At 31.1% G+C, this 13,752-nt stretch overlaps 1 protein-coding gene across 1 annotated transcript; it reads right to left on the reverse strand.

Annotated features, from left to right (window-relative positions):
* Nucleotides 1-5,381: 5,381 nt before the first annotated feature.
* LOC117913436 (NADP-dependent glyceraldehyde-3-phosphate dehydrogenase-like) lies at nt 5,382-9,786 on the reverse strand. The gene is made up of 9 exons (XM_034828413.1): nt 9,450-9,786; nt 8,877-9,070; nt 8,474-8,602; nt 7,745-7,864; nt 7,411-7,547; nt 7,012-7,167; nt 6,382-6,760; nt 6,089-6,205; nt 5,382-5,750 (listed from the first exon to the last, which is right to left on the reverse strand). Exons 1-9 carry the CDS (start codon nt 9,592-9,594, stop codon nt 5,637-5,639), a joined length of 1,491 nt encoding a protein of 496 aa, XP_034684304.1. The 5' UTR covers nt 9,595-9,786; the 3' UTR covers nt 5,382-5,636.
* Nucleotides 9,787-13,752: the final 3,966 nt, after the last annotated feature.

Genomic DNA, 13,752 nt, shown 5'->3' on the forward strand with positions numbered 1-13,752 from the left:
TAAAATTAAAAAAAAAAATAAAAAAAAATAATCCTCTTTAAATAAGATTTCTTAGACGCTGATGTTTCCTAAACTTTTACAAAATTAAAATGATACTTCAATTACAATCTTTTAAAAAGAGATAGACCCCAATTTTATGACACCTACTATTATTAGAAAATAACTAAGTTATAAATTTAAAAATAAATTTTAAATTAAAATAATTATTTGAATTTTAAAATTAATCTATCTTTATTTATAATTATATATAAATAAAGAAAAGAATTGGGTAAAATTTTTGCAATCTTATTGTACTTATATATAAGAGATAGAATAAAAGAATTATACATATTCTTTGTTCAAAATAATATCTTAAAAGAGAGTGTAACCATATTTTCCTCTCCTCCGTCACATGTATTTTTTCTTTTAACATAAGAATAACATTTTAAATTATAAAAACTTTATATCTTAATTTTATATATTTGATAAATATTAATTTTACATTTATTAATACTTGCAATTGATAAATATTAATTTTTATTTTTATTTTAACAAAAATAAAACTGTAAAAGATGATATTATTTTTATCCAAATAAATATAATTATTTTATGATAATTAAGTCAAGGGAATATTATGACCACATATGTGAAGAGAGGCAGAGAGGAATTTTTAATTCATTTATGGTAGTTAATGTGTCCTAGTTAGTGTGTCCACATGTTGCAAAAGTGTGTAGTGAAAGGGTGAGTGAATAAGGTAGATAAAATATTTGCCCTTCTTTTGTTTTATCACTAATTACATTAATGCCACACATCAAAAGGTATCATGTTGCATTAGATGAAAGGAATAATGGTAAATATTTAGCCTATGTTTGTTTCTAGAAAATTTGAGGGAAAATAGAAGGAAAGAAAAAAGTAAGGAAAATAAAAAATAGATTAAAAGTTGATAAATTATTTTTTTGTTACTTTAAATTTATTTTATTTATTTGAATTCATTAATATAAAGATTAAATAATTTAAAAATATATAAGTTTTTAATTATTTTTAATTATATTATATTTTATTTTATATTTTTCATAGGACAACCAAACATGAAAAAAATCATTTTCTTTTATATTTTTTTTTTCTTAGTATTTTTTGGGAACCAAACGTAACCTTAAGGTAGAACGCAGTAACAACGAAAGTGCATTCCAAATTTTATTATATAGTATAGAGATAGAGGTAGGTATGTTTTAATATTTTGTTCACACCTGAGTTTGGAACCACTCCGGAATACAGGGGTGAAAGAGGAGAAAATGTTGGGGTGTTGTAGACTGTGGTTGGGTTCATTGATGGTGACCCTGTAGTTGTCTGATTCCTAAATCTATACTTCTTTTAACATTGTGAGGACCATCTTCCTCTCAACCTAACGAGGCCATGTGAAGCTGGGGCTTCACATCTCAAGGAGAAAGTGCCTTCCAAACAATTCAAGGATAAGTCATTTTCCACCATTTCAAGTTTAGAGTTCATGTTACTCATGGCAACAATGGGTTATAGTCAGGTTGGATTTATACTACTCCATATTCAATGGAAATTTTAGTCCATGGCTATATGACTATCTTGATAAATTAATCTTTGATCTCCATTATCACCAAAACATATGCAGGATATAATTATGAATTCACTTAGAACATGCATTTATTCACATGAAACATACCCGAATCCATTTCTGAAGTTTGGTTGAAGATGTATGGATCTTCTAAGGCCGAGGAGGGTAACCACCGTCACTGGATTCTCTCTGGCAATGGGAAGCGGAAGAGATTAGGGTTCTGTTCTATTCAAAAATGTGATATCCAAAATGAACAGAACCTTGGCCTTTTATACCCTCTTGCCTTAGGGACCATACCCATTGGGCTATTGGGCCTCACGGGTCTTAGGCCCATTATCCAAGACTCGTGATGGCGTTTGGGCTCTACACATAGGTGGCCCATACTTTTGAATGAACAAATAACAAACTGAAAAGTGAATACCATAATCATGAATTATTGTGAGATATGTGAGTCCATATCTTAACATATATTGCATGGGTTAAGTATGAGTGTTGTGTTGAGAAGATATAGGAGAGGTCTAAAAGATTCCTCCTTAATAATAACCACTGCTCAATAATAATAACCATATTTTAATAATGATAACAATTTCACAAAAAAAAAAATGATAATCTAAGAACATTCAATAAAGAAATGAGATATCAAATATAACGTGAAAAAAGCCTTCAAAATTGAGGTAAAAAAAGTACATAGAAAATTTATTCTACTTTAGTAAAGAGGGATACAAAAATTAAGAGTTTGTTTAGATCTGTTTTCTATTTTTAAAAATAAAAACCAATTTTTAAAAATTCATAATACTGTTTGGTTATTGTTTTATCTTTTTAGTTTTTAAAAACAAAGTAAAATAGAAAACAACTTTTAAAGAACAAGGAATAGTTGTTTTCATTAATTTTTAAAAACAATAGAAAAATATATACACTTTATTATTTATCTTCTACATAGAATTAGTATTTTTAAAATTTTTTCTAGATAAATTAACTACAAATTAAACAAGATTTAATATGTTGGATTTATTAACAAGTCTATTAATTTTTAAAAATAATTTAAAACTTAAATAATAAATTCATTCGTACTAGAAATTTATTAATATAATAAAATATCTTTTTTTTTTTTTTTACAAATATCCTTTGTTTTACAAAACATTGAAAATACTTTTTTTGATTCTTTAACTTCAAGAAAATTTCTAAAAAACTCATAAGAAATCACGATCAAATAAAAAATATAAAAAAAATTAATTAAAGTACTTAATTGACTTGTATTAAAAATGAATATTAAAATTATTTTTATCTTATACAAATTTTTGTTTTACTACAATAAAAAAATTGTTTCATAATTTTAAAAAATTATTTATCTTTAACTCATATATAATTGTAGATTTAATTTTTATTTTTTAATAAGACTTAACTTGAATTTGATTTCATATTATTATAAATTAATTTTATAATTTTTTTATAAAATAAAAGTAATACATTGTTTTTAAAAACAATACAAGTTCTTTCATACAAACAAGCTTTTTATTTTTGTTTTCAAAAACTATTTTTAAAAAAATATTGCCAAACACTCTAGTTTTAAAAAAATTCTGAAAAATCTCTTTTGAAAAAAAACAAATTTGAAAAACAAATTTTAAAAAAACATTGTCAAACGTGCTTTCTTCATCTTGAACTTATATAAATATCTCAATGTTTGAGGTGAAAATTTATCATCCCATATTAAAAAAAAAAAAAATCCGGAAGAAAATATATCATAGGGATACTTCCCTAAAAGGTTGATGAAAAGAACCTGTAACTTCACTCTTAAACCCTAAAACATGCCCAAAAAACAATCCCAATTTTCTTTTATTTTCTCAATCAAATCCCCTTCTCTCATAATACCAAAGACTTAATACTATCTATATATGGCTTAGGAAATACCAAAATATAAAATAACATAATATATGGTCTCATGGGCTGAACAAACTTAGCCCAACATATTGCCCAACATATTGGATATGGGCATTTATCTAAGTTTCTATCCTTTACATTTCAAATTTTAGGATATGGGAATTTGGTTAAAAAAGAATTCAAATAATGATAACAACTTAACAAAAATAAAGAATGATAGTCCAAGAATATTCAATAAAAAAAGGGATACCAAATATAACGTAGAAAAACCTTCAAAATTGAGGTAAAAAACTAAGGAAAAAATTTATTCCACTTCAATAAATGGGATACACAAATTAAGAGTCTATTTGGTAGAATTTTTAAAAATTGTTTTATATTTTTAAAAATATAAAACAAATTTTAAAAATAAAAAAATTGTATCATAATTTTAAAAAATTATTTATCTTTAACTCAAATATAATTGTAGATTTAATATTTATTTTTTAATTAGACTTAACTTGAATTTGATTTCATATTATTAAAAATTAATTTTATAATTTTTTTTATAAAATAAAAGCAATACATTGTTTTAAAAAACAATACAAATTCTTTCATACAAACAAGTTTGTTGTTTTTTGTTTGCAAAAACTATTTTTAAAAAAATATTGCCAAGCACTCTAGTTTTTTAAAAATTTTAAAAAACAGTTTTTTTCTTTCTTTCTCTCTCTCTCTCTCTCTCTCTCTCTTTTTTTTAACAGTTTTGAAAAACAATTTTTTTTTAAAAAAAAACATTGCCAAATGAGCCTTTAAGTCACCGGCTTTTTTCATTCTGAAAACTTATATAAATATCTCAATGCTTGAGGTGAAAATTCATCACCCCAGAAAAAAAAAAAAAAAAAATCGGAACCTATAACTTTACTCTTTAACCATAAAACATGTCCAAAAAACAACCCCGATTTTCTTTTGTTTTCTCAGTCAAATCCCCTTCTCTCATAATACTACTTCTATATCTATATTTGGGTTAAGGGAATACCCAAATATAAAATAATATAATATATGGGCTCATGGGCTGAACAAACTTAGCCCAACATGTTGGATATGGGCATGTATCTAAGTGTCTATCTTCAAATTTTAGGATATGGGAATTTGGTTAAAAAAGAAGTCAAAAAAGGGGTATGAGTAATGGGATACCTCATAATAAAAGAAAATTCCATTAAAAATAAAATGAAACTGAAGATATCATTTTGAAAAATAAATTTTAGTTCAAAAGGGGTATGAGTTATGAGTGTTTGATGTGGGCATTATTGAAAATTATTGGAAAGTATTTCAAATTACTAATTAGAATATATTTATTTATTTATTGAGTTTATATATATTTGTAATTAGATCCGTTAAACTATGTTTGGTCTCCAAAAAATTGAAGGAAAAATGCAAAGAAAAGAAAATAAAGAGGAAAAGTAGAAAGAAAGAAAAAGTAAAGAAAAATGAAATATAGATTTAAGGTCAATAAATCATTTTTATTTGCTACTTCAAACTTATTTACTTATTTTAACCCATCGATAGAAAGATTAGATAATATGAAAATACATAAGTTTTTCACCAGTTTAAATTATATTTAATTTTCTTTAGTATTTTTTATACGACAATCAAACATGATAAAATAATTTTCCGTGGTACTTTTTTTCTTTCCTTAGTACTTTTTGAGACCCAAACATAACCTTATAGAATAAGGAAAATTAGTAAAAATACTTCTATAAATATTATATGGGTTATGAGGGGAAAAAGTTATTTGAGAGATATGGACTTGTAAAGACTACAACAAGAGGGCTTATGATTTAGGGTGTAGATGTGAGCAAGAGTGGAAGACACTGATATGACAAAAAGATTGGTGGTTCAGGCTGGAGATATAAAGAGCCATAAGAAAACATGAGATTCAAGATCCAATGGTTGTATCCACATCTGAGCAAGCCAAACAAAAGGCAAATGAAATTGTCAAACTGCAATCCTCAACACTGAATTTCAAGGTCATCTTCTACAGACAATTAAAATGCTTGAAGAAACTTATTGCATATGATAACTGAACAGACTCAGTTTGATGTTTCAACATCCTTGTGGCCTAAAGATCTAAAGAAGTACAAAAGGTTCTTCTTGCTTGCTAATTACATTACAGGCTAGAGCACCAAATACTTGAATTCATTACCTACTAAGCATATCATCAGCCCATGGAGTAAGTCGGGGTTGGCAAATTGATCACCATGCTCTTTGTTTTAGTCATCATATTGATACTGTTGGTGATTCCTTGAGAACCAATTCCACTGTCCTTGAAACCCTGCAATGAGGTGATGTTAATCCCAGGATACGGAACAACGCTGGGAAGTTTTGGGTTCCGAAGAAAAAAATTGAGTTCCACTGTTTTGTTCAGAATGGCATTCCAAAAATTAAATAGCCAAATTTTGGAAATAATGTGAGAAAACACAAATCAAGAAGACAAGTCACGGTCGAAAGATTTCTGTCTTTGTGAATCAAGTAATTAAACTGTGAGCAACTATGAGGCGCCTGCTGAAGATTTGTTGCTTATTCAAAGAACTTCCCCATAATGATAAATACTTCCAAACTGGAGTGATTAAGGCATCAGTTTGTTTTGAGTAATGGGGTGGGAAAATTCACCTGAAAAGGAAAATGATCTGGTCCTCGAGCCGGCGCTGAATTGATCTGAACTGTTCCTGTCTCCATTGCATCACCGATCAAAATTGCTTTGTTTATGTCTCTCGTAAAGATGCAACCCTGCATTTAATCCATTCACTTACATCAGAAGAGAAATATTTCTTTTTTCCTTCTTTTCTTTGTTGACAATTGATTTCACATCAGTTTTTTTCCCACTTGTTTCAATGTAATAATAAAAAAAAAATAATAATTGGAAGGAAATTGTAGAAGGATGTGACTGTTAGCTCATTCAGTACCTGGAGACCAAAATTGCTAGCATTACAGTGGTGGATTCCTTCTTCAACAGAGTTAATCCTGATAACTGGTAAAACTGGGCCAAATGGTTCCTCCCACGCAATTCTCATGTCGGGTCGAACATTATCCAACAGTAATGGATATATGAGATTGCCCTCCCTCTTGTACTCCTGGCAAAATGTTGCTTCTTTCTGCTTGGCATCTGTTATCAACCCTTCGATAAAGTTGGCAGAGGACTCTGTCACAACTGGAGTGATATCACAGTCATCCTCCGGTGCCCCAACAGTCAGTTTTGCTAGTTTAACATTAACTTTCTCAACAAGAGCATCCGCTACAGATTCCATTACCAAGACCACCTTAATAGCCGTGCATCTTTGACCACTGTTATAGACAGCAGCATTGAGTAATCAGCAGCAAATAAAACCAAGTGCCAGAATGACAGATTTAGGATTTTGAACTATTTTCGTTACGGATAGGGATTCAGGGATTAAGCTTTGGTGACATCATTGAGTAGGGCAAGAAATTAGTGCCATTTGTAATTCGGTAATTATTAATTACAGAATCTAGTATGTGACAGAAAAACTTTACTACATTTTTGAACGGTTATCGATTAGTGCATGGCCTTTTTTCACCTGTATGAGAAGCCTCCTTTCACGATGCTAGATGCCGCTAAATCCAAATCAGCATCTTCAAGAATGATGCAAGCATCTTTTCCACCCAGTTCCATTTGTAAAGGAACCATGCCAGCCTTCTTTGAGATTGCAATTCCTGTGTCCCCCCCTGTGAAGCTGTGTATGAGTAAGAAATGCTCATTAGATAGATGGTTTTGCAAGTCACCGGGCTTGTTAAAGAAGGAAACTTTGATTTGTAATCCCATTTGGTTTCAAATTTGAGAGTAAGTTTGGTGAAATGATGGGTGTTGGTGTCTCCATAGTTTGGTAAATGGGAACCAAATAAATCGCACAACCAGGAAGGACAAGAACCCAGAAAGCTTACAAAGTATTGAAGACCTCAAGGCAACTAGGAAGTACCTTATACAGTCAACGCCAGGATGCATTGTAAGGAAGTCACCGATCTCAGAACCTCTTCCTGTAACACAGTTAATAAGTCCTTTGGGAAACCCAGCCAAGTGAAAGCAATGCACCATGTGGAGTGCAGCTACAGCACCCTGCAAGAAATTTTATAATCAGAAACACACTCTTCATCGCCATGAAATTAGTGACTACAATGAAGGATGAGAAATCCTTCCTCAAATACAATCTGCTACACGAATCTGATCAAAAATAGGAAAAACTATAATTGACCTATAAAACCAAGTGATATTGAAAGGTGGATCCATTAGATGTTTAAGGGTGAAATCCATACCTGGGTTGGAGGCTTGAGCACAAGGGAGTTGCCGGCAATAAGTGCAGGGCCAATTTTCGATACTGCAAGATTGACGGGATAGTTGAACGGTGGAATAGCCAAAATAACACCTAGAGGAATCTGCATTTAGCACGAGTCAATTCCATAGTACTCTTTCACTAAAAAGAGTATCAGTGAGTAACTAAACACGAGGAAATTATTACACAAATAAATCTGATAAGAGAAATTGAACGAGAAGTCCCATCAATGTATCTGCTGCTATAAGTTATTTTCTGTCTTTTACTTTCATGTTCTTCAACAATTGGCTAAGGCGGTGGATATCAGTTGGAGCTATGTTATAGTAAGACAGGGAAATGTAAAGCCAAAGGAAAAGCAACACATTAACTGCGAACTGGAGGAAACTGGTTGATAGCTTACTCAAGATAGCCCATTATTTATTTTATTATTGTTTTCTCAGTGCTAAAATAAAAACCACTGACTGATGACCATAGCATATATCAGACAAACCCTTCAAACCAAATGTAGGCACCGACACCAATTCACTACAAATATTATATGGCATTTTGCCATTAATTCTTAACATTTGTTACTGCAAAACCATATATTGAGTGTGTTATGGGCATTGTAATGTGAAGACAAAAACGGTTCATTGAAGTGAGCATCCATGCACTAAAAAACAGATCCATTTGTCTAAGAAACTGACCTTGGAGGAAAGGGTGAAGAAATTACCTTTGAAGTGAGGCAGTATTTGCTCCTTTCATTCCCAGGAAAACTATCAGAAACCAGAAATTTTCCTTCTCCAAGAATCCTAACTCCTTCTTCAGCACAGTAGGACACCAAATCCCCTGATCTCACAACCTTCACAAAAGAAAATATATATATATTCTTACCTAAATTCAACAGTGCCAGTTTGGTTGATGAAAAATTGTCAACTACTATATGGCCGAGTTAAGGTGAGTTTCTTCTTTTAATTTTTCAATTTACAGAGTTATTTTTCAAAAACCTTTTTAAATAACATGCCACAATAACCTTATATTTTGAGAAATAAGTTTCTTTTTCTTTCCACTTTCTCAGCAACCAAACATAAGGAAATCATCATGCAAACAGAGAAAACCATTTCTACACCACTTACTTCAGTCACTGCATCCTTCGCAGGCTTTGCAATCTCCTTAACAAGGCACTCTGCAATGGGTGCTTTTTGCTCTTTTAGAATTGCAGCTGCCTTGTGAAGTAACTCTGCTCTTTTCCACAGAGGTGTCTTTGCCCATAATTTTTGCGCATTTTTTGCTGTTTCCATGACCTTGTTCACCTCCTCTTGGGTACATGCTGCTCATTTTCAACACCCAAAATTACCAAAACTTTAGACACTTTGATTTGCTCTTAGAAACTATAAAAAATAAAACCCAGGAAAATGAACTTTTCTTGAATCCAATTACCCAAGAAATTTATGAAAAAATTTTCAGTACTCAAAACCCATCTTCAATCTGCTTGATTTGGAAACATCCCCATAAAAAAATTTGCAATTACAGTGCCAACCTAGATTCTATTTTTAATTCTACGGCTCGAAATTCGCATGCAAAGGTCAATTATTTCTCTTAACCCAGGAAATCAGACAAAGACCTTTTCCCAAAATTAATTCTCAGAGACAGGAAGGGGGAAAAAGACCCAGTTGGAATAAAAGGAAAAGGGTGAAGAAATGGAATACCTTGAACCTTGTACTGGGTGCTTCGGGTGGTGGGGTTGATGATGGGCACAGATTTTCCTGAAGAAGACGTCTTCCACGCACCGTCTGTGTAGTACTTGAAGACATCACCATCTAAGATCTCTGCAAACACCCCACTTCCTGCCATTTCTCGTTTGATTATTTCTCGTCTCCTTTCCACCTGAATCTGAATGATATTTTGGAGTGTTAGTGTAATGGCCCTCTTCGGCGTAGTAGGGACACAGATATTTTTTGATGGTTCCAAAGTCGACAAGTGGGTGCCTCTCAAGTCTCCATCTCAACAGCAGTGTCTGCTCCTTCTCTTCCATGTACTCATCCTACCCATTAGATCGTCTAATGCTAATGACTTCTTCAATTGTCATTTTTTCCTTACTGATATGATATTCCTCTTTATTATATTCTGTATAAAAAAGTATGTTGTGTCCCTTTCATTTCTTTTTCTGAATTCAAATTTAATGTGAATTTGAATCTTACTAATGATATTGTTTAATTTGTTTCAATTTGCTTTTGTTTTTCCTTTGACTTCACTTCCAATGAATCAGAGGCACTTGTGAGGATTACATACCATTAGAGCTAAGATAATAATAAAGAGAAAATATTTAAAAAATTTCTTTTCCTAACTTGGTGACATCTTCTACTTTATAAATCTTTTGTGGGAGAAATGTCAAACTTTATTGCAACAATTTTGATGAATCAAATTATAAAATAATAATTTGTTGCAACAATTAATTTATAAATTAATTATGACTTGTAAAAAACACTCACAAAACCTTTCAAAGGCTTTACAAATATAAAAACCATAATATCGGATACTCAAGCTTATAATCCCATAAATATGAAGAAGAGGTATACAGATTTACTTAACTTACACTCGAGACTCTACACTTAATCTTACATCCACGATGTTGTATCATTGTGCTTCTTAACGGGCTCCTCAATGCTATGAAAGGATACAATTCCCTCTTTCGAATTAAAGAAAGATGAATTAAGTACAAAGAATTATGACTTAACCTAAGACTCATAATTTTTTTGAGAACTCTTTAGATATATTTATAAATGTACTTATAGGAAACCTAATGGGTTGGATTCAATTTCAAAAGTTATATTTACCAAAATACAATTTAGGACACTTAAGGATATTAGAAAGATTCGAAAATTTAAATTATATTTAATTTGATAATTATTATAAATAAAATTGTGAATAAAGCTTTTGAATTAAAAAGAAGTGATGTAGTTCATTAATATTGATAAAATGCCTCATTCTTTTTTTATTCTTTTGAAATCTTTTACTTCAAAACATTTAAAAAAAAAAAAAAAGGAAACAAGCTGCTACTATCTTGCAAAATTATTTTCCCATGTTTGGTTATCAAATATACTTATTTATGTATTTTCAAATTATTTAAGAGTTAAATTAAATGATATAAGTTTGAAGTATCCTATAAAAATAATTTATTGATTTTAAATTTATTTTTATTTATTTTTATTTTCTTTTACTTTTTTCTCATTACTTTCTATTCCTTATATTTTCCTCCATTTTTTTTTTAAATGAAACATAGCCTAATGAAATTGTAAATAGAAAAATATTTAGGAAGTTGTAAGTATTAGTTGTTAACTCTTAGCACTATTTTATTCTCCACATCTTTCATATTCATATTTAAACTCTTTCTTTTAAAAAGTAACCTAATGAAATTTTTGATGGAAGCTCTATCTTAAGGGTATATATATTAGAGAAAGTTGATACTTATCCTTAATTTAAATATTAATATTCATCTATTTATTTTTAATTTAAATTAAAATAAGATATAGAGTTTGAATTAGAATAAAAGTCTATTTTTAGTTTGAATCAAATTGGGGATAGAATTTGGATTAGAGTAGAAATCAAATGTTATTTGTATATAAATATTCACGAACCTGGCATATTTTTTCAATCTCCTTTGAACTTGCAAATTGAAGTTCTCTACAGGAACTTGCAAATGGTCTCAGCTAATTGTTAACAAAGGTAAGTCATTGTGCATCTAATACAATACTATATATCTCTCGTCTGTTACAAGAAAAATGTCTAATTTTTGCAACAAATGTTACATGAAGCAATCCTGAAGGCAGCTAGAGGAACAAAAAATTAATTTATTGTCTTTTCTTGTTTTTCACTTTGGTTTTTTTTCCTCAGTTTCAATGGAGATGGAATTGGGAGAAAAAAGAACAAACAAAAATCTGATTGGGAAGTTACTGGGAAAGGGTCCTGATTTCTTAAATATGGGTTGGATCATGAGGACGTGGAGGCCTCGTAAAGGCGTACGAGTGACGGTACTAGGAAACAACTTTTATTTATTCTCCTTCGATTTGGAGGAAGACTTCCTGAGAGCATGGGCACGGGGGACAGTGTTTATGGGGAAACAATGCCTGGTGGTGAGAAGATGGCATCCAAAACTTGAAGGGGATGATAGGAACATGTGCTGTGCACAAGTGTGGATCCGGCTTAGTGGACTCCACTACCAGGAGTTGCTTTCTTCAAAGATAATATCTGAGATTGCATCGGAATTAGGTCAGGCCATCGCCATCGACAGTTCGGATGGTGAAGTAAGCATGTGCGTTGAGGTTGATGTGAATCAACCATTAGTCATGGAGGTGATGGTGGAGGATGGAATGGGGGGAGGAGTTTGGAAGTCCCTACAGTACGAGATTCCTATGCTATGTTTCAACTGTGGAAGAATGGATCATCAGAAGGAAGAGTGCGTGAATTATGATATTCCACGTGGAGATGGTGATCATGAATACGGACCTCATAATATGGCTCCCATGAAGCATGCAAGGGAACCGGTCTTCGCGTCTCTCCGGTACGTGAGTTGGCGCCGGCCTTGTTCTGGATGGGTGAAGCTGAACTTCGACGGTGCAGTGAAGGGAAGAAGCCAAAGAGGCGGGGCTGGCGGCCTACTGCGTGATGCGGAAGGTGAATTCATGACTGCTTTTGCGACGCCTGTAGCGACTACCAGATCATTATTTGCTGAGGTATACGCGCTTCGAGAGGGGCTGGAGTTGGCTGTTGAGTGCGGGGTGGAGTACCTATGGATCGAAGGAGACTCCAGAATAGCCATTGAGATGTTGAATGGATGGAGGGAAGCTGAGGCAGAAGAAAAAGCGCTCATGGTGGACAGCCGGAATCTGATGAAGAGGTTCAAAGGAGTAACTGCTAGGCATGTATTCAGGGAAGCAAACCAGTCGGCCGATCATCTAGCAAACCTGGGTGTAGAAGCAGGTGTTCATCAGGAATGGCGATCAAGATGCAGCCCGCCCCCTTCCTTGTTACCTTTGCTGTGGAGAGACATTGCAGGTTGCTTGGTGCCACGACTTGTCTTATAGAGCAATTAATCAAACATTTGTATGATTCATTTGTAATTCTAATTAATACTTGTATTCATTGATTTGTATATACCAATATTTTGATAATGGAATTGTTTCTTGTATCAATTTCCATCTTCAATATTGTCCAGGTATGCTTGGGTGCGTTTTTAAGAATATCAAGAACAAAAAATATATATCAAAACCCCTTCAAACACCTTCTGTTGTCAATTGTTTTCAAAATGGATTTTTGGGAATTATTATAAAAATAGGATATTTTTCCATTACACATTTTAATTGTTTTAAGTTGTTTTAATTTATTCTTTATGTTTTAAAATATCTTTTAAAAACAATTTTTATGCATAATATTTTATTTCCAATCACTAATGTTATTCTAAGTTATGATGTGATGATTTGAACTCGATCAACTTCTTTTATTTTCATATAAAAAATAATTTTAGATTAAATAAATCATTCATGTTTTTATTTTTTTTTTTGAATGAAAGTCTTTGATTTTTCCATTTTAACTAAATTAAAATAAATGTGTTTATAATAATGTTGAAAATATTGGTAATTATAAATATATCGGTACTTAGATTTTACGGATGTATCACATATTGATAGACAAAAAAATGATCCAAACTCGTGAAAATGTAAAAAAAAAAAAAAAATGTGTTAAATTAACTTATTCACAATAGGTTATTATTACAATTCAATATCAAAATAAAATAAAATTATTAATCTAAAGTTAAATTATTACAAATGTACTAATTATGTGATTCAAATGTATTTATAATTTTTTTAAAAAATATTTGTATATTTTGACAAAAAATATTTTTATATATGTATGTATATAAACAATTCTAAGCACATATATACCATAAAATAAATTTGGCTCATACAACACTCTGGCCACAATAGATGGATGGGTTGGGCCTAACTCTACCTT

The sequence above is a fragment of the Vitis riparia genome, chromosome 4 (assembly GCF_004353265.1).
Source record: "Vitis riparia cultivar Riparia Gloire de Montpellier isolate 1030 chromosome 4, EGFV_Vit.rip_1.0, whole genome shotgun sequence".
Taxonomy (NCBI): Eukaryota; Viridiplantae; Streptophyta; class Magnoliopsida; order Vitales; family Vitaceae; genus Vitis; species Vitis riparia.

Bases quoted from the DNA above. Each gene is read 5' to 3' on its own strand.
- LOC117913436 (XM_034828413.1), bottom strand. From the start codon at position 9,594: ATGGCAGGAAGTGGGGTGTTTGCAGAGATCTTAGATGGTGATGTCTTC. The intron at 7,865-8,473 runs GTAATTTCTTCA...TGCTAAATGCAG, and splicing joins AATACTGCCTCACTTCAAAG to ATTCCTCTAGGTGTTATTTT. The intron at 7,168-7,410 runs GTACTTCCTAGT...ACTCATACACAG, and splicing joins CCTGGCGTTGACTGTATAAG to CTTCACAGGGGGGGACACAG.